This window comes from Falco peregrinus, chromosome 1, assembly GCF_023634155.1.
Source record: "Falco peregrinus isolate bFalPer1 chromosome 1, bFalPer1.pri, whole genome shotgun sequence".
NCBI classification, from domain to species: domain Eukaryota; kingdom Metazoa; phylum Chordata; class Aves; order Falconiformes; family Falconidae; genus Falco; species Falco peregrinus.
The window spans coordinates 69,569,975-69,591,795 of record NC_073721.1 but is presented as its reverse complement, the minus strand read 5'-3'; the positions used below and the strand labels follow the sequence as shown (position 1 = coordinate 69,591,795).

The following is a 21,821-nucleotide window of genomic DNA, read 5'->3' as shown; positions in this document are numbered from 1 at the left end:
AGTGACTCACCCCAGGTATCACTGCAAGGGAGGAACAGAGACCAGTGAATAAAAGCCTGCAGAATTTACAGCCTAATTCAGCAGACAGAATTGCTACCTAAGTGAGACTTTACCTTTCGCAAAATACTGAGAAATTCCCCAGTTCTTGAAACAATGTCATACCCTAACGAATGTAACTTCAGTCATAACAAAGTTGTGCAAGAAAGAGTTAATAAGGTAAATGTCTGTTAAAAATTCTATGGGAAAAATAACTTGAAAATGAGACTTCCTGAGTATACATATATTTTTCAAAATTTTTTTTCTGCTAAGTAAACGTTTTCTAAACGAGGTAAATTGATTACAACACTCTTAGCATCCATCAGTCATTTATTTTTAGTGAGTTCAAGGATTGCACCTGAAAAATAGCTTAGAGGGGTTGTATAAAATCTAAATTATGTGTATATGTATTTTTTTCTATTCCCTAGTGGAATCTACAAGCCCCAGTTTACTAACCACTGACAACACTCTAGAGCGCTCTTTTTTCATCCGAATGAAATCTACACTGACCAAGCGAGGAGTGCACATCAAATCATCAGGATACAAGGTAAGGGTTGCACTCTAGCATGAAATATTGACATTTTTAAATTATGTTCGTTCATGTTCCAGGGACACAGTAATAAACAGAAAAAGGAGCTGTTTCACCTTTGCATACATCTCATTCCTTTTGTTAAAGAATCATTAATAAAGTATTTCCAGCCTGAAGTTTGGCTTTGGTGCTACACCTCCATTTAATTGATCATTATTATGATAAACATTGATGATAACAGCATGATAGCTTTCAAAAGAGCGATACTTCCAGAGTAAAGTGTGGTTTACCAAAGAAGGTGAGTCAGAGTAACATCACTTTTTCCACAGTGGAAAATTACTGCTCATTTTGTTAGACTGTTAGTTGGTTTGGGGTTATGGTTTTTTTCCAGAGAGGTAGGATTTCTTCATGCAGACAGTATGCTAGAGCTATTTAATTTTGCTGCCATTCTAGCTGAAGGAAACAACAGGCCACAACAAGTACTTTTTCACCGTTTTTCTTTCATTGTCTGTCTGAGGGGCATCTGCTGTTGGGGATCATATTTGCTGCATTTCAGACTCTTTTAAGATATGAAAGTCTCTTGTTCCTTATCAGTAGTAATCTCATTTTTCTTCAGTCATATGTTGCTCATAGTGCCTGTAGCTATCAGTGGCTTTGCAGTATACTAAAACTAGAAGGAATAGCACATTTTTAACATTGTCAACTTGTGGAATGAAATATGTCATCCATTAAGTATTATACAAGATAAAGGAGTGGTGCAAGAAAGTAAGTCTGAGAATGTGTGTGTATTTAAAGAAGTTACTTGTCAATGTTCATTTAAAAACTTTCACGAGCATTTTTTTTCAGTTTTCAGAGGAAGATTTAGAGGCGTGTTCAAGTAAAATACCCCAACTACCTTTTCCCAAAAAATTATCTGTGCATCTAGCATCGAGGTAGTCTACCTGAGCCCTAAAGATCTCATAGAAACATCATTTTTGCAAGCACATGACTGGGAGTCTTTCTGTTGGATGATTTCTGGGTCCAGATGACTAAAGTAGTTGCAAATGTAAGTTTAGGTCCAACCAGTGGTTTCTTAAGGCATTAGAAGTTTTGGTCTGTGTACTGCTTAATTGTCAACACCTGAAAGAATGCACTCAGGACTTGTTCATGCTGACCAATTTACAAGTCTCAGAAAGTATCAAGACTGGGAAATGTGCTGGCAGTCTCAGGAGGAGGAAGGCGAATGAATGAATGAACGGGCAGGTCGTTGAGGTTATACTAATGTTTATGATTAGGCGTGGTCCATCCAGGCTAGGCCAAAGTTAGATTGGCAGAGACCTTGCTTTGTTGGATATTTTTGCTACAGTAGTAATGCAAAGAAATAGGGAATTCATCTGTGGATTTTGTAGTCTGACATGTTTTGCCAAATGTAGGTGAGAACAGAAGGAAAACCTATGAGTGACTTTGCCATTCTCTCTTGCTGGGCTCTTGACAGTCTAATGTTGGTCCAGCACCGGGACAGGACATATCTAGTATGGGCTGGCTTCACAATGCAGTTTTTTTACTCATTGCAATACAGTGTTTAAAATTCACAGTAGACCCTTTACTCAAAAGCAAGACACAGTAATGTCTGTCATATAAATACAATTTCATTTCTCTTAGACCTGTGAATGCCTCATGGAAACACTGAAAATCATAACTGAGATGTCACAGGTAGAGCAGAATGCATTTTGAAAGATCAGATATCACTTTTTAGACAGCTTTTCCTAGCCACTAAGAATAGATAAAAAGTATGATAGTCGACAAAACTGTAAACAAATCATTTAGGTTTTTTCCAAATTTTTCGATGAGGCATCAGCAAGTCAGCATGAGTGAAATTGTATAAAGAGTGTGCAAGTCCTAAGCAGGTGTAAATACAGAGGTGTAGTTCCTCTGCTTTTTGATGTTTTCACTTTTGTAACTGGCAGTGTTTGTCTGAATTCAGCTGTGTCCAGATACATGAATTGTACTTTGATACTTTGACAGTTTTTCAAAAGCCTGGTTATTGGCACTCTATGTTCTATAGAAGGAGAATTATCCACAGCCTCAGTGAGCCCCAGAAAAACTGTCTATTCCTTGTAGAAGCATTGGATCCCATGAATGTCTTTTTAACTGACTGTTAAGAACTGCTTTGTTTAAACGTCATTCTCTTATTACACTAGCATAATAAATTTAACTGCTGTAGCGAATGTCACTCACACTTTTAGGAACGTTACCAATTTATTCATTGATTTCTAAAAGTCCATTGCCAGAACTTAAGGCTTCTTGAAATTGTTCAGGTATATATTTTAATAAAATGAAGAAAGATCTATGAGCCTTATGGATATACAGCTATAAGAAATTATCAAAGGGAAGAATAGTTACATAATATTGGCAAAGCTCATGGGAAGAGCTGGCTACGTTCTGCATTAAGAGCTCCCTGGAAGATCTCCCGCACTTACTTAGGAAACACTATGCTAGCTGGGGGCATGTGCAGCAGAGTTCCTGCAGGAAATCCCGGTGGAACAGGCTGACTCAGGAGCTGGTGCCTCACACCTTCAGAATACAAAAAAGCAATGACTTTTTCCCTCTGCAAAAAGCAAGGGCTCCTGGCTGACAGCTTCCCTTGAGCTCATGTCATTGTGGGTGGGTAACCCTCCTGAATCAGCATATAAATATTCGTCAGGAGCAGTGGATTGGGAACTCAGTATCCTATGTGAGTCAGGTTTTAGCTCGGTCAAAGGTATTCAAATCCCCGTGAATTCAGTGACAAATTTTTTCGTCTTTGTGATGTAGTTATGTCTTGTTCCAAACCCTTACTGAGCTCAGAACTACATCTCCATTTTTCCCTTGCTTTTAAGACTGCTGACGAATGTTTTCTTTAGACAGCAAATGATTGAGGTGGTCCAGAAGCTGCTTAGCCAATTTTCAGAATGAGTGATCCCTGCCTCAGGAAAATCACGTAAAATTGAAAACAGTCAGAGAATGAGATTGATTAATCATTTGGGTTGATCTAGTCAGGACTAATTTTCTATCAAAAGAAATGTCGGAACAAAAAATCACACTGATAGACTTACACATGTGTATACTTCAAAGAGACAGTGTTCCAGACCATTCTGACATGAGATGAACCCTGGTTATAGTCCATTTAATTAGTCCTGAATTATATGTAAAGATGGAGGTAATGGCCTTTTTTCATGAATTATATTACCTTGAAAGTATGAAGTGGGAAAGTGGTTACATGATTAATCCTTCCTCTCTCCTTCCCTTTCACTGGTCCCCAGCATCCTCCTTGAACTGGATTTTTCCCATTCCTACTATTCTTAGGCTTAGGGCTCGTAGGAAAAGAGTTTGCATACAGTGCTAGAAGGCTATTCAGTTTTCTGTGAGTAAATCTACAATCTTAAAAAAAAAAGTCAAATAAGATGTAGTCAGCTGATAAAACACGTTGAAAACAAACAAACTGAAGAAAATTATAATTCCATTCACTGCAAAACTCGGAATGTATTACCATTATAGCTGTTGTAAGAAACATGATGCAAAGACTTACGTTTTCTTTGCTGAACTGTATCACATCTTCCTTTTTAAATTTTTTTTCATCAATAAAAGATAGATTTGTATTTCATTTGGATTTTTTCTGTCTCAATTTAATTTCTTTTTCCATTTGTTTTCCTCCATTTGAGGGTCACAATTCTGTCCACTTAACAGTTATCCCACCTTCGATGTTTCTATTGCCTGACTAACTCAGATGTATGTCAAAGCTAATTTTAATTGAAAACTACTTTGTTTAAGTCCAGTGATACATTTCCTACTCCCCAGTAGTATCCTATTATTGTTTTGTCACATTAATTTCATGACAGATTGTGCTAGGATTTTCTTTGTTCAAACCTTTAGGGCCTGGTACTGGTTCTTGAACAAAGTGTAATTGATGGGGTGAAGTAGTCAAAGCGTCGAATGTCATCAGAGCCGGTAGTTGCCAGTAGTTTCCAGTTTTTCCAGTTCGTCAGCTCATGAGATGTCTTAGTATATATCCATACATATTCCTCTACTGTTTTATGGGGTAACCCTCTCATGATAAGCTATTCCAGAAGTGAATAAGCAAACATGAGGAGATTCCCTTTTACTTTTGCTGTCACTGTGGGAACCTCTGAATTTGGTATAACCAACATCTGTTGCCTCTCCATCTCCCATGAAGCTGGCAATCAACCTTATTTGCAGTCCATCAGCAGAGTTAGGGGCATCTTCAAAATCCTTCAAGCTGTACTTTCCTAACTGGAGTGGTACTTGCTGTCTGCTGTGCTGCCTGGATGCCTGCTTTGGCCTGTTGAGTGTCAACAAGAAACAGTCTCCATGTCGTTAAAATATCAAAGTCATTGAGGTCACAAGGCAATGAGTCTACTGTAGACTCTTCAGTAACTGAAAGTAAATATAGCAGCTATCATGCACTGAGCAAAGTCTTACTTACAACCTCAGCCTTTTGAGCCTGTATTATTGAGAAAAGAAATATTTGCTAGGTTACTCAGATACTTCTGCCTTGAAGTGAGGTCTTGGTGGTTTTGAAAAGTGCCTTGGGATTATGGAAAAACACATACATAGTCTTTGGAGATGAATGAAATGGACTTTGTTTCAACTATTTGTATGTGACTTTTAGGAGTTCTAAAGTTCTTTAATATGGCACAGAAGTGTTAGCACTGGATGCAAGTGTAAGCCCTGCACTGCTGCTTTACAGAATCACAGCTCTTATCAATGCTGACAGCAGGTATTTATACCTGGATTTCTCCCTGGTGTTCTTCCTGTGCAAAAGAATTGTGGAAAGTAAGCAAGCTTAAACAAACTGACTTAACTGCAATGAAGGGAGCAAAATTACCTTCATTATTTATTAAATCACAGAGGATTGTTAAACCTAACAGCGTAATCACGTACCAGTGGACATGCTGCATAAAAATAAGTGAATTGCTATATAAAATATCTGGTTTAACAAGCTTAGTGTAGAAACTTTGATTTTGTTGTACATCTGATTTATGCGTTTCAGTAATGGAGGATTCAAATTTGGTTAGCTATGCCTTATACATCAGTTGCTGTATATCAACATATTCTAAATAATATTTAAAACTCCATAAAAGTTTTTTCACAAATTAGTCTTTGTACTCTACAGGAATTCATCTTTTTGTTTTGTCCATTGGTATCTTTCTATGAACTTAAAATTAAATATTTTCTGAGACTGCTCTCAGATTTTGCATTTAAAATCATAAAGGTAGAATTTTTGAATGCTAATTTTGAAGATGGAAATACAAATTTCTGGTTGAAATTTTTTGTCTGTCACAGTTCCATTATCAGCCTTTTTCACACTATTCCTGCCTTTACTCACGATTTAATATTTTTTGTTTTTTCTTTTTTAGAAAAACTTTTTGTTCTTAAGAACAAGAAAAAGAACTTCTTTGTTCTTCTTACAAAGAAGATTCTTAATTCTTCTTTGTAAAAATTTGTAAATCTTAGTTGAAGTGCAATTTTTGGCAGAATTTAGATTCATTAATCCAAGAGGGCAAGAGAAACAAAAACTCTATTAGAGAGAGAATTATGCCATTGGACCTGCCTTGTGATACCACCCTCTTGATTCAACTCAAAATGGAAATTATTGTTTACCCATCTAAGTGAAAGATTCACTTGGAATTCAGAAACAAGATGTTACTATTCCAAAATCACATTAAGGACCCATATATCATAGGCTGATTAAGAACACAGCAGAAAAGCAGCTTCCATTTCAGGGGAATAGGAAGGAGGAAGAAAGAGAAGGCAGCTGGTTTTTGCATAATGGTCTAATGATTGGTACATTTCTTGAATGTGGGCTATGTTAGAGTCAATTTTAATTCCCCCCTCAGCCTGAGGGATTTCACATATCCCACTTTCCAGCCTGGCCTAAATTCTTTTCTCCTCTTCTAATATTTTTCCCCTTGAAATCTTTTCTGTCAAGCATTTTACTCTGTCCCAGAAAGGTATCCTGACCTTTCTCGGTAGGAAGAAAGAAAACTGCAGAATTTAGTATTTCATCACATGGCTACTGCCACACCTTCTTAATTGAGTGAAGAAGGAATAAGAAACCAACATCAGGAAGCATTATGTGAAGAGTTTTCTAAATGTCAGCACATGCATTCCCCAGACTTTTCAGCACTGGGAAGACTTAAAGGTAATTTGTCAGAAAGAAAGAACTGATCGAGAATTCACCCATGTAAATCGATGACCTTTTAGTCAAAAGGAAGTCTCTTAGCTAGTAAAGATTCAGCATTACTTATAAAAGAACAAAATACTAATGGGCCAATCTGAGTCTTATGAAGTATCTACTTGTACATATAAAGATACGGTTCAAGAAAAGATAGTGTGCAACAGGATTAAGAAGGCTAGAGTTCATTTTATGCCTTGCTATAGAGATTCTGTTAGGAGAGCTGTCTGGGAAAGCTTGGTTCACACTCAGCATCTAAATACATTAACCAGTTTTTTAAAAGTGATCAGCAGCTACCAATTCCCCCTTCTCAAAAAGCAGTTCTCAGGGCTGAGCATCTTTTAAATGGGATTTATAGCACTATTCTACCATCTGGAGACATGAATTTAGGTTAGGCATTCGTTATTGCAGTAGCACTAATGAAACTAACCAGTTAGTATTATATAAAAGGTCTTTTTAATAGCAGCCATCTTTCTTTCAAAGATTAAGGCTTTGATTATTCCTCATGATGACTGCAGCTGTAGTACTCCTGATACCTGTATCAGGATGTGTTTCTCCTCAAATATTGTCTTAAATGTTTATACGGCTTCAGAATTGTGATTTTGTTGCAGTGTGTTTCAAACTGTGTAAATGGGAAATCACAAAGTGGATTCTGAAAGGGAAGAAAACATAAAACTGCGCAAACACAGATTACTTTCTGGGAGATGTTCTATTTTCATAAATTCTGTTACCAAAGAGTAAGTGATATAAAAAGATATAATATTATTACAAAATTAGCAGTAATTGCCTTTGATCCCAATCTTTAGGCAGTGTAATTCTGAAGCCACCTTTCTTAAATGTCAGCAGATATAACAGTGCAAGAAAACTATGAGATCAGGATTTATTCTGATACATATTAAAATATTCAGAATGGACAGAGATCAGCTCGAAGCCAAATCCTTTCAGGAACCAAGTTTTATTGAGTCAGAGACACAAAGCGTTTCTTGCACTTTAAGCAGCACTCCTTACCTAGATGTGTGAACTAATGGTGCGGTGTGAGACCCATTGCTGTGTTAATAAATGGAGATCAGTGAGTGGGATGAGAACAAGGAGTTCTCACCAGAGTGGGAACCAGAAAATACCTCCTACTACAGAAAGGTGTAGTGCTTCCAGGTGGGAGTGCCTGCTGAAAAAGAGAGGTTTTCAGCCCATAGAGTTTAAGTTATCCACCAATGTTATCTGCTGCTGCTTATTGTTAATGATTGGGGATATACCTTGTGTAAGAGCAGAGAAAAACACATAGTGCTCTGTGAAGAATCAACAGCCGGAATTTGCTCTAGGACAGACAGATGCTGCTGCCAACATCTCTGCTTCACTTGGCTGTTTTATAACTGCTGCCAGTGGATATTTTGGCCCAGCTGCTTTCCACAATGTAAACATTGTATTAGATGTGCAAATGCAGACACTAATAGCTTTTTTAATTATCTCTACCACTTTCAATAGTTCAAAGGTTTTGTCTAAACTATTCTCAGAAAAGACAATAAGCTCATACATTGAAAAAATGTAGCTAATATTAACCTTATGCAGATGAGTACATCTTCCTGCTCCTCAGCAGACACTTGCAGCAGCAGTATAATGTTTCCACTGGTAAAACTTCATTGAATGTGAAACAGTCAATGAAATTCAGAAGTGTGATGAAACTGAATGGAAGTTCTTAAACTTCCATTTCAGTGAATTTTGCATTTACCAAAATTTGTTTCTCATTGTCTTTCTCATTGTTGCACATTGTCTTGATCTGGTAACATCAGATCAATAGCTGTAGAATAGAAAATATGTCTTAAATTGATGGTCCTAAGGGTATAAACCTGACATCTTATGCAAACACGTGTGGGCATTTAGCTTTTGTAGAACTGTGACAGGTTAACTAAACGGAGAAGACCATATTTTTGCAAGAGAGTGTTTTTCAGTATTGCCTCTGCAAGTAAATATTTTCTTGAAGAACTGCATGAAAAATCTAAACAAAATATCTTTTAGGGATAAAATTTTTCCACAAATGTGGAACCTACCTACACTCAGACATTAATTTCATTACCCTGTGGTCTGTCACAGGCTGTATCAGTGGACAAGCAGACATTCCTTTTGCACGTATCATTTATGTGGAAGTAACACAGACACCAGGAAAAATCATGGTTGTTACACTCAAGGAGGTAAAGCTGTGTGGGTTTCTCGCCTGTCTCCACATTCACTCACAAAGGAAAGGTCACGATGCATGTTTCCTAGAACAGCTAAGGTTGGGCCGCACATTTTATATACCAGCTATGTTAGTTGAGTCTCATTAATAAATTTTTACGATCACATGTTCTTTGAAATTTAAAAAAACAATAGAGAAAATCTCTTTTACAAACAGCTGGAAAAATTTCAAAGGCTGTTTAAATATTGTCATTATGAATTACTTCCCTGTAATTTTTCCTTCATCATTAATTATTGCATTCAATACATGCTGAAATGTTAGCTGCCCACAGTCCATAAGGATCAGGCTGTTTCTTTGTCCTGTTAAAGCTGAATCCTTTTAGAAGTTTTTTCCTGCTCCCTACACTTCAGATCTTAGTGATATAATGTCCGCATTAATTTATTTACATTGTGCAACAGTGAGATAAACACTGAATTATGATTTGACCTCATCATGAACTTGGAAAAGCATCTTTACTTCTCATGTATTTTTTAACCCATAGTTCCCACATGGTTTTTAAACTTTCTTTGCTTTTTGTGCAGGTTCTTACCTGTGCAAAACATTATGTTTTATTGGCTTTTTCCTGTTGCTTATAATGTCATTTATATTAATGAGGGTACTTTTGCAACACTCCTCTGAGGCTGGAAAGTGCTGACACACCAAGAGATCAAGTAACTTGCCAAAGATAACAATGGATGTTTGTGTCAGAGCCAACTGTGATTACATGCTGTACTTCATCCTCAGTCTTTCTTCCTAGCACATGAATATTGTCAAATGATCTCTGTGTTCCAGCACATCACACTTCATTTTCTCAGGCTGGTATTTCCTTTGTTTTGATGGTTGCCTTGAATAGGCGAAATGAGATGCCAAATAAAAATGTACTCGGGTCAGATAGTGTGAAGTTCAGCAGAATCTTCACAGAAAACTCAGAAAAAGATGAACTCTTGCTCTCAGCTGTGCTGCCACTGGCTGAACAAGAGCTACTCCAAAATCCTTTTCCTCAGAAAGACAAAGAAGCAATGTACCAGCAGAAAAACAAATGTTCCTGCCCCTTGGATTTAGCCCAGGGGAGCTCCTTGAGGCTGCTGTTCCTCCTACCTTGCTGTGGGAGAGGAGCAGGCCTCGTGGCATCTAGCTCCTTGGCTGGCAGCTGGCTTGGCTCTTTGCAAACTTTGCTTTCTTATTTCAAAACAAACTTTGTAGAAAGACTTTTTTTTCCAATTTGATTAATCTTTTTCATATCCACCATAGATTTCTCCACCCTAAAGACCTCCTAAAGACTAGTTTATCAGCTAGTTAAGTGACACATGTAATAAGCACGTGTAAAAAATAGTAGGGAAGCATTTAAGCACTGAAGGTCTTTTTATTGGTTCCAAAGTATTAGCAAATCAAAATATCCCATTCACTCAGATAGTACCACTTCATAGCTGCTCTTCACTGGTTTTGTACATGAATTTGCATAAATTCATAAAGTTGCATAAAGTTCAAGGCCCATCATTTACTCCAAAGCCAATTTTTTAGTATGATTTGCTGTCATACAAAGCAAGGTTCCTCTGTACCTGCTCGTTTGATGGAACGGACCAAAGGCACGGAGCATTTCAGTGGTGTGTCCACCACCAGTATGCCATACATGAAGCCAGCAGTCAAACAAGGACCATCACGTGAGGTTTTCATTCCCTGTAGCTGTTGACTTTAAACTGGCACAATGACTTCTAGATAGCAACCTGGACACTGATTTTATGGTTTTACCTTCTAGAACAGAAAATAGATCCTGAGTGTTTCAGGCCATGTTTCTCAGAAAGACTTCCTATAGTATAAAAGTCCTTTTTCTCTAGCGTCCAGAGTGCATATACTTTGCTATATAACCAAATAAGCCATTATGCTTCTGTTTCTAAATGTTTAAGCATGCCTCTTGATTTGTCTGTTTGATGCACTGATACTAGCTGAAGAATGGTGCTTGGTTGAGCCCATCTGCTTTACCCTGTGGAGAAGGCAGAATATAAATGCTTGGTGGGAAGAGTTTCGGTTTCTCCTTTTTACAACATCATTAGGAAGCCGTTGTTCTAATAATAATAATTCCCATTTGACATCATGGAGGTAAAAAGAAATCACTGCTGACATCAAAAATGAGGTGATATTTCAGCAGTATTATTTCACTGAAGATAAAATGGAAGTCTTTATTACTCCCAATGCTTTTAAAGAAAGCTGAGCAAGGCTTATACTGACCCTGGAGCTTATATACCTTAATGCATCTATAACCAGTATGAAATAAGAAATTTTAATTGTTACTGCTATATTTTTTGGCTGTCCCTTCTCAGAACCAAGAATTTTGTGCTTGCTTAAAGAAAAATGATCAGTATTTGAGAATCAGCTCGGGAGAGCACAATTAGCTTAATTTTCTCTGTTACTTAAAATTCATACAAAAAACCCCAAACAAACGTGTATTACAAGAAGTAGTAATTTTCTTACAAACTTCATATTGGAGCCTTTACGGGTAATCCACACAGATTGCATAAAAAGGCCTGAGCTCTGAAGAGGTTACCCTGAAGAGGGTTAGGAGGTTTATTGCACTTTTTATGGGTAGGTATTTTATTCTTGCTGAACTTCTGGTGCACATTGCTGTGTGAGTTGCTTGCCATTAAAAGGACACAGCCAAGGTCTGTTTCATCAGTAGTAAACAATGTTTTCTACTTCTCTTTGTGATAAAATATTAGAAGCTCCCATTCCGCTTTCTTTTGTACAGACATATTCAGTTATAATTCTAGTCTTTGTATATTTTTCCATCCTAAACCAAACAATATAGCACATCAGTGACTCTATCCAAATATACTTGGAAACAAGTGGATCTGCCTATGTTTGGCAATATTTCCAAAATTTGAGATCTATTCTTGGTCTACTGGTTGGTTGGTTTGTTTGTTTGTTTGTTTTTAAATTCAGGGGACGTATGAAGAGTAATATACACTGCAAACAATTATAGCAATAGGATGCAAGTCTGGTGCCTTTAAATTTGACAGTCGTGCTCTAATTAAAAGAAAGTTCAGGAAATATGGATTCATCCCATGGTTTCACTTTACAGAACTGGTCACATGCTTGCAAGTAGTGTTTCCTCTGTACAACAAGTAGTACCTTATCAAAATGTTTCATAATCTTTTCACAATCAAACTTAAGAAACTTGCAATTAAATATGTGGTTGGATCATCATGTTATTTTGTTCCAGGCAAATATGTCTATAACAGAGCAGTCACAGCTCATCTGCTGTTGAGTTACTGCTTCTGTTATTCTCAGAATCAAGATATGAATTCTTACAGGCATGCAAATATTTAATCATTATAAGCATTTAAAAAAACAAATTTAGTAGTTGCCAGTTACAGTGAAATGTTTAAATCTGAAATGAACTCTATGTTTTCAGTGTAAATAGGTCTCAATCTACGTACAAATAGTTTCAGCATTTTCCCCAGTAATTTCTGCAGACATGAACTGAATGCCTAGTTATATTTTATGTGAACTCAATGAGCCCTTTTACTTTTGACATATTTTGGAAGGTCCAGGCATGTTTTTTTTCTCTGAAATATTAGATAAACATTTCTTTTCTTGAAAATCATTACCTTATTAGCTTTTTCATTCATTTCTGCTTGCTCAAGTGCTCAGAAATGTATGGTTTTTTCCTAACTAATAAACTGATTTCAGTTCTTCTGATCCTTCATGTTGTTGTATTCTTACAAAGACTGTGTCAGTTAGGTCAGTCCGCCACTAGACCTAGCACTGTGTTTAAGAGGTACCTAAATGTAAAGCCCTGTTTTAATTAGTTCACAGGGCATCACTGAACCCAGTATGGCTCTCCCAGCGTCGTGTACCCAGGGTTAGGAAAGGGGCACTGGGCATAGTTTTTACTGAGGAAGCAAGGAGCTGATTCACAATACACAAACATGCATTATGGGTTGTTTTGAGCCACTTTATAGTCACATGCATTCATAAATTTTGATATGGTTGTAAGATGCAGACTTTGATGGTACAAAGATCACAGAAGAGCTTTAGATCACTGGAGGAACCACAAACAAAGTTTATGTTGACAATTTATCAGCTCTTCATCAAGGAAAATTGTTTTTTAGTGCCTGCCTATTAGCAATCACATGCATATTATGAAATTGAGTTTTGGGGAGGACAGCGTGCCATCTGTCTTTTCTGTATTTTTTTCACAATGCATTGTGCTACAGTTAAAACTTTCTGTCCTTCAAAATGGTATAAAATACGAGATGTCTGTAATAGAGATACTTGGAAAGAAAAATATACTAAGTAGATATGTAAATTCTTATAAACTTTATAAACAGGCAACTACTAATGCAATACTTTATGTTTTCGCTTCAAGTGCCCTCCGCATTTTCCACACACCATAGTGCCCACCATGTGCTCTTACTCTAGGTTTCACAGTGCTAAACTGATAACTAATTAATATATATCTCAAGGAGTGTGAGAATGCTTTCTTCATAAACTCTTTCTGGTTCATGGTTTGGTTTTCTTTATTTTGTGCCATGGAACTGCAAATGCCTGATGTGGAGAATGAAAAAGATGTGTTCATTTTCTTTTCCGTGTTCTGATATGCTAAGATTTTATCAATAATATTGTTTTCCTGTAAAAATATCTGCCTCAGAGAAAATCTGTTGTGTAGCTGTCAGGATTACACCTCTCAGAATATACCTGTGATGATTCCGTTAAATTGATAAAAACAGAACACTCTGCTATGTAGAAGGATTGCTGAAAAGAATATTCCGAGGCCCTTTCATGTGTAACAGCACTTGTATGGCAGTACGTTTATTGTGCTATAAATTCCATCACTGATTTTGGCCATTTCAAATTGATTCTGCAGTAACTGTAAGTAATGAACCTTACAGACAGAGCCAAGGGAAAAAAAAAAAAGAAAAAAACACACAAGCCAATAAACTTGTGGCTGTAGGAATACAAATTGTAGAGTTCATTTAGCCTCAGTTTTTATCAGATCATGCAGCCAATACCCCACAAAGCCAGAAAATATATCCAGCAAAATATACAGTTCCATAGCCCTGGCTTGCTTTAAATTTAGCAGCTAAACCAGACAGTCAATTATTTGAAGCACGTTTCAATGTAGTCTCCTGTGGATTTCACCTGAGATTTAAGGAAGGTGCTCAGTATAAGTGGATGACAAAACAGGAGAAATTCTAATAGAAGTGACTTAAAACAGATAATAAGCCAAACCCTGAGCTGTTTTAAATGGTCTGAGCAATACCAGGCATCAGTAGATTTCATAGGGGTGTAGATCGATGTACAGTGGGCTACTAATGACTCCCCAGGTCAAAATATATATGTCTCCAAAATTTACATATCTTCCTAGCCTGTTTCCCTTTCTTTACTGAAAAGTTCTACTAAGTCAACAAGAATTATGTGAAAACTTTTCTCCAGCTATCTTTAACAATCCCATAGATTTTAACAGAGAATGTATTTGCTTGCTAAAGATTTCCATAGGATGGTGTTAAAACCCATAAAAAAGATACTGTTCTGAGGCTTTTCACAATAGTTTTGTGGATTTCTATTACATTCTACAGGAACCCACTGATGCTGATTTCTTAAATACTGTATACATTCCTCACAATCTTATCAGTGGATGCCAAGGTCATTTAGACTCATTCTGCAAATAGATCATGGATCTATTCTCACTAAATCAGTGGCTGCTCATGTGATTAAAGCACATATGAATATACGTGTATGTTCTATCCATAGTTGTTACATGAAGCGCTAACTTCAGTTTTTAATGCAAATGCTGAAAAGATGTAAGTTTTCTTCTGCAGAGTTTTCCCAAGTTTACAGGTGAGAGAAGGCCATGTTTTATTTTGTGTGTGGGGAAAAAAAAAAAAAAAAAAAAAGTCTGGGTTGGGTTCCTACAAACCTTGCAGCACTTCCATGCATCACCACTTGCACACTCATGTATCTCACAGTCTGCATTGAGTGCTGAATTCATTCTCTGTGTCTATTGTACCTAACTGCAGATTTATCTGAACCTCTGTATTGTCTGTGAGAGATATTAAGTCCTGATTTTGAGATCAAAATGCTTGGGTCCATTCTAGCCTTATAAAGTCCACAAAAAAAAACCTCATTGTCTGAGGCATATTCCCTGCCTTTCTCTATAAAAGTCTATTTTGTCTGTTTGACCAGTTTACAGCAGCAGCCTGAGTGACAGAGGAAAAAAACCACAAAAACTGAGTCTTTCAGTTAAACGCCAAATATGGTGAAAGTCATAATAAAATAATTAGAGTTGGGAACACTGTTTTTTCTCTTGCACTCTGCTGTTTTGTGCTGCAAAGAGGAACACAGTGAGGAAGTCTGAAGTCTTGTGAATAGCCCCTGGTAACCAAGAGCAAAGAAACCTTGCTCATTATCTCTACACCCCTTCTGAATAAACATTTCAGCAATTGTAAATGAGTGTGCCATGAAGGGCAAATGAATGGCTCTCATTCCAGATGAGAAACACTTGACAGCTGAGCAACCTGAAGGTGGTTGTGAAAGTGCAGATCCTGTGACCACTGGATGATGGGGCAGGTGTACCATTTATTTCAATATGACCTGAGCTGCATCATACTCTTAAATGAGAAATTCCCAGTCTTGCAGAGGTCCTAGGTGTCCAAACATTTTTTGTTAGGACTGCAGTAGGTGAAAGATGGATCTGCCCTAATGTTTTTCTTGTTATTTTATTAAATTACATAGAAAAACTTAGTCAAATATAAGGAATGGGTGGGAAAATGTGGATTGACAGATGGCATGCAACTCCCCTACTGTATCTCGTTTATAAAATATGATTGATGTGGAGGTAATTTCTTGGTAACTTGTTTTTCAAAAAAAATCATATTCTAGGTGGTGGGTTAGCAAAAGAAAATTAATCTCTCCATGTTAAACTTGCCAACTTTTGAATTAATTGCATGAGTACGACAATCAATTAATAAATGTTAAGCAAACATCAGAAAATCAGTGAATTAAAAATTACTAAATTGATTCCAATGCAGATAAAGCAAGAGGCTGCCTTAATTCTTTAGTGTAGATTCAAGAACACGAAACCTGTCTCATCAGTTCTTGCTCCTCGTTTATCCACATCTGGCATTTAAAACAATGCTGGTTTATTATGATTTTTACAAATAAATTGCTATCTATAATCTAGCTTGCTACATTAAGTTGATTATAGAAACAAATCATAAATAGTAGTCCATTTGTAGCTGTCAAGGAGAAGGTCAGAGCTTTGCAAAGACCATCCATCTCCAAGTGGAATAAAAGTTTTTTCTTCAAAGGGAAATCACACACCTTGTTTGGGTGGACTTCAGCTAATAATGACAGTGCAGTTTCTTGAAGTATCCACAAAAACCCTCCTCTCCACAAAATTAACTCAATTTTGTGTTACAAATGTTTTGTAAAATCAGTGTGATTTGACATGAAACAAGTCTCATTACTGAGTATTTCTGGGCAAATTTGATTAAATTGAAAATATGTCTTTATGGTTTTACATTCTTCAAAAGTCTCAGGTGAGGTTTAGGATGGTACTAGAGACTTACAGGTCATGTGTCTATGGAAAGGAACTCGAGCCTGAGATCCAGAAATTTATGACCTATTGCTATTACTGCCACTAAACACATAGTTTGTATGTTTCTATTAATTTATCAGTGTTATTTCATTTCATTTCACATGTGCTTAATTTACAGTAGGCAATGCCTTCCTTGTGTCTTAGCACAAGGGAGCTCATAACCTAGAACACTTCTGGGACTCAAAAAATACGGAATTTGTAGACATCTGAGTAATTACAGTACGTCAAGGAAAAGTCTAAGACTTTTGCAAGGCTTTCTCAGGTGAGCATTTCTACAGGGGATGTCCATTTGATACAAAGCAGCTGCATTTACAGCATGGGAACTGGCACCATCCCTGACCAAAAGTCTGAAAGAAATTAAGCTGGCAGTGGAGGAGCAGGACCCTCTCATGGATAAGTAAGTGCATTAAAAAAAAAAAAAAAAAAAAAACCAGTTCTCTGAATTTAAGTGGTCAATGCTGCTTTATCACAGAGATTGCTGTTCCTGGGGCCTTTGGCTCTTAACATATTCATCAATTAAATGGAAACCAAGGTGAACAGGAAAGTTACCATGCTTATTGGGTTGTAAAAATGTAGGCCTAATGTGAACAGTAGCACCAGAACTTCATGATTCTGTGTGAAGGGGCGATAAAATAGCAGATAAAATTCAGTTCAGGTAAATGTAAAGTAATACACCTGGGAAAAACAATCCTGGCTGTTTATATTCAATGAAGACCTCTGAACCAGCTGTTGCTGCTCAGAGGAGGTACCTTGGAGTTGTAATGGGAGGTTTATGAAAGGAACAGCTTAGTGCTCAGTAGTGGTCAGAAGGCAAACAGTGCTAAGAAATTGTTAGGAAACAGATTAAAAATTAAACAGAATATGTCATTATACCACTGTATAAATCAATGTTTTTCCTTTATCTTGAATACTCGTGCACCTGTTATCCAAGCTCATCTCAGACTGAGGATCGTTGACGAGTGACAACATTGATCAGTGTTGTGGAACAGCTAAAATATACCTAGGAGATTCAACTTGGAAAAAAAATTACTGTGAAGGCATAAGATTGAAAACCTTAGTGTATAAAGAAGGTCAATGGGGTATAATTTTCTGCTGTCTTTCAATATGCAGGGTGGGAAACAAAATTAAAGTAGTAAATGGCAAATTCAGAACAAGCAAAAGGAGGCACTTACCGATTCCAGGGTTCAATAGTGAAACTCATTGCCACAGAGCACTATGAATGCCAAAAGCTTTCCAAATAACATCTCTGTGCCTCAGGAGGTGCTGGGAGAATACACAAGGGAAATGCCGTTAGGTGCTTGCCTAGTCTGACACTCTCCCTTCATGGGCCTGAGTGACACATTGAGGATGCTGATCTAGACAGGCCTTTGGTTTGACCTGCTACAGCTGCTCTTAAGGACACTCCATTGCTCCTTTGGAAGGGCAGTCATGGTGTGCCCTAGGCTTCTTCTACAGCCAGAATCTCTGTAAAGCCACTTTTGGGCTTGGGGCTTGTAGTCTGAACGACAGTTACTTTGTCAGGACCACGTGAGACCTGTTTAAAACTGCTCAAAAATAGCACTGAGATAACTAATGAGACCAGATATTGGCAGACGTACCAGAAGACTCTTGCCTCCCATCCTATGATCATTCCTTTTCGCCATCTGGATGTGGAGGCATTACTAGCCACCTGCAGCAGCTTTTCTGAAATTTCCAGTTACATTTTTCATAAAATCAGCTCACATACTTTGCTGTGTTTTCTCCTTCCAAACTGAAATTTTTTAGTTTAGATATCATTTAAGTGTCATTGATGGGAAGAAGATGAAAGCATATGAATAATGATGGGAAATTAATCTTTTTTGCCCATCTCCACCTTTGCTTTTGTCACAGGTGTGGAGTTCTGCAGGAAAGTTCACACATTCTGTTGTCCAGGATCTTTCAGTACAATTTGTGTGTGTGTGTGCACGGCCAGCAGAAATTGGACCATGTTGGGGGAAACCATGAAAGCATTAAAATAAACAAAATGGTTGCTTTTCTGTGTAAAAGCCTGTACCAGACACCATTAGCACAAGCAGAGGAACCTTGGTATCAATGACACTTTAAAAGTAGTTCTCGGCCTTTTTCATAGCATGTCCCTGCTTTAGTATGATAAAACCTCAGCTCTTTCTACCCATTTAGCCACAAAACAAGGAAAAGTGAATATGAATTTTCTTGACTACCATCAGAATGAATTCTGGGGTTGCAACCCCAGGTGAAGAGCTTGAGTAGAACATAAACATTACTGTCTTAATCAAGGCTAACTTGGGGAATCCATTTCTGTCTTTACAGACAACAGCATTTGCTATGTTTTTCTCTCTGTGTAGAAAATGCATTAATGTCAGATATTTTGTTTTATCTAGTTCTTGCTCACTGTGCAGAGAATCACCTAAGGTAATTGATGACTGCTAAGAACTACATCAAATAAAACAGTAGGGGGAAAAAATCCCTCCCCCCCAAAACCTTTATTAAAACCCCTTATTTCTCCTTCCAAAGATAGAAATAAAGACACTACTTCTGAAGAATACTTATTATTGGTTGTCTTTAGTGCAACAAGATTTGGTTGCCCTTACATACAGGATTCAGGCAAACTTTTTTTAAAAATCTTTTCCTTGCTGTTGCAGAATGAAGTAGCCAGCTTCCACCTCCACCCAATATTCTGATAAAACTACATTTGAACTGATGCAACAGAAGTCCTTTTTCAGTTTTAATTTTTACTACCGGAGGGAGCACTGGAATTCTGGAATAGTGAGCTCCAAGAGAGTTTTCTCATGGGCAAGGATGACAATTCCTCTACTAGAACCCTGCACGTTTCAATAGCTAAATGCTTTCAACTTTCTTTAAATAGTATTAAGGAAAAAATATCCTCAAGGCATTATTTTTAAAGGGGACTTCAAACATTCCATGAGGGGAAAAAAAGGCAACACATTTGAACACCAAGGGATTTGCAGTAGAAAATCTGTTAAAGTGGAGCTATCTTTTGAGTTTCAGGGTTAAATGAGTATTGGCCGTAAGTCAGGGATGCAGACTACCAAAAATTCTGAGGCATTCCGGATTCCTAGCTTAGACCAGAAGTAGCCAGATTCTATAAGAGATCATTTAGAAATAAGTTAGTTACATTAGCTAGATTTTAAATTAACTATGTTTCATTTATTCCTCCAAATTCAACATACAAAATCCATTATAACATTTGCTAGAAGTATAAGAAAATCCCAGGTTCTTAATCTTTTTTACTATATAGACTTAATTCTGCAATAACTCAATATTAGATATTTTAGAGTTTATATATTAAAGCAGCTGTGAAGCAAGCAGATATGCAAGGGTAAATCTGCTCATCTTGAATCCTTCTGCAAATGGTCTGCTCTGGAGGTCATATCAAAGAGATTCTTTTTCCAGCTTAAACCTGTCTCTTCTAAATAGATCTCAACCTGATCTCATTTAATGCATTGATGTCTGGTTTCTTAGTCATTATATTTGCTGTATTACATATCAGAAGGACTCTTGAGAAATTCCCCCGAATTGATAATTCTAATTTCTTATGTATAGCTACTCTATATTCACTCTGAGGACAGCTGTATTGTATGCTAAACCACGAATTGTAAAAATTGATCCCTTTGTATGTAGGTTTGTATTAAACTGAGATACTTTATTTTTTCCTGTTTGTTGCCACACATGGGTTCCTGGTGTCAGTTTGTATTTGACTGTTTGAGCATATTAAAGTTTTGCTAGTGCTTATGATGTTCTTGCCAAGAGCGCTCTTGCAGCAATCTGCACTAGAACAGTCTTTGTGCCAATTACTTCAAAAAGAATTCTGTTATAAACCCAATTTTTATGGCTACTTTTTCAGGTTGCAGTGTGGTGATTTCATTTAGTTTCTTCTTTTTCCATTTTTTTAATGTTGATCTTCTTCAAATGCTTGTAAGTTTTGGATTATAAAAAAATAATGTGGTGTTGATAGATTGAGTTGTTAATAAGACATCTTAAAAAGGAAAGGGGTTCAAAAGTATTAAAATAAAACCTGGCATGTTGAATTACTAACACTGCATATATTTAAAGGCTACTATTTAATAGTAGAATGTTTGGAGCTGCTCTTGTAGGGGCTGGTTATGAAAATAGAAACCTTTGCAGTTGCATAAAGCAAAATAAATGAAAAATTATAATATATAATAACTGAACACAATATTTCTTGAGCTTATATTACTAGGCTGATTTCAGAGATGTCAGGTCTACAGCGTCTTTTGTTTAGAGAAAACCAGCTTGCTAATCCATGGCAATTAATAAAAAATCACAACACAGAAAAGGAAAGCATGATAATATATTTTACAATACAGATATGGTTTTGAATTTTGATTATGCAACGCTTACTACTGCAATGAATGCCAGTGCAGAACTGGACCTCAAAATTCTGACGTGGAAGCCATCATGGTGATAAAGATATATATGTGTCCATATACAGTGCAGGACACTATGTTATGCCATACTAAACAATAACTGCTAATCTGTTACCCCAAATAATAACATGGGAATGCTGTTTTTTAACAGAATGAAAAATCAGCCACAAGTTGAGTGTCTAATAACATTAATCTAAAGGATCTAAAAATGTTGATAGCAAATATATTTTTGTTAATTATTCTTGAGCAATCTCTGGTCTGCTGTTCATTCCCAGCCTATTATGATTTGATAACTCTTTAAAAACAAACTATTGTACAATCTTGACAATGTTTTTTGGTTTAAATGGCAGCTTTAGGAATTGTTTATCATACAACAGTCTTCCTTTACTCCCATATAGAAGTTGTAGTATGTTCTTTAGAAAGCCTTAACCTAGCCAAGTCCAAATCAGGGAGCTGCATATGATAGATATAACGTGCTTAATATCAGGTTCTTGTTTTGTCTTCAGCCTTTTGGAGAGTTAGAAAGCTGTCCCCATTTCTTTCCCTTTAGTTTATTATCTAGTGAGAGGCAAGTGGGAGATAAGAGGTTGTGCGCCCTGAGGTTGAGGCAAGCAGCTTTTTGCGTGAATGCTCAAAACGCTAACTTTTACACAGAAGAGTAGCTGTTCCCTGTGGTGTACTTGAATGAAAGTGACTGTGGCTATTGTGCTTGCTGCTGGTCTCAACATTCCTTGTATGCAATAAATAATACTCTAGTCAGGTCATTTTAGGGATTGAGCAAGAGCTATGAACTGAGCCTGCCAAGCCAGGGTGTTTCTCATGTGATGCTT

The 21,821-nt window shown here is 36.9% G+C and overlaps 1 protein-coding gene across 1 annotated transcript in view; it reads left to right on the top strand.

Moving 5' to 3' along the window:
- NPAS3 (neuronal PAS domain protein 3) overlaps positions 1 to 21,821 on the top strand; it is a 612,926-nt gene that overhangs the window by 551,916 nt on the left and 39,189 nt on the right. The window contains exon 6 of the mRNA XM_055793646.1: positions 465 to 583. Within this exon, the coding sequence (XP_055649621.1) occupies positions 465 to 583 (119 nt within the window). The remainder of the gene's footprint in view (positions 1 to 464; positions 584 to 21,821) is intronic.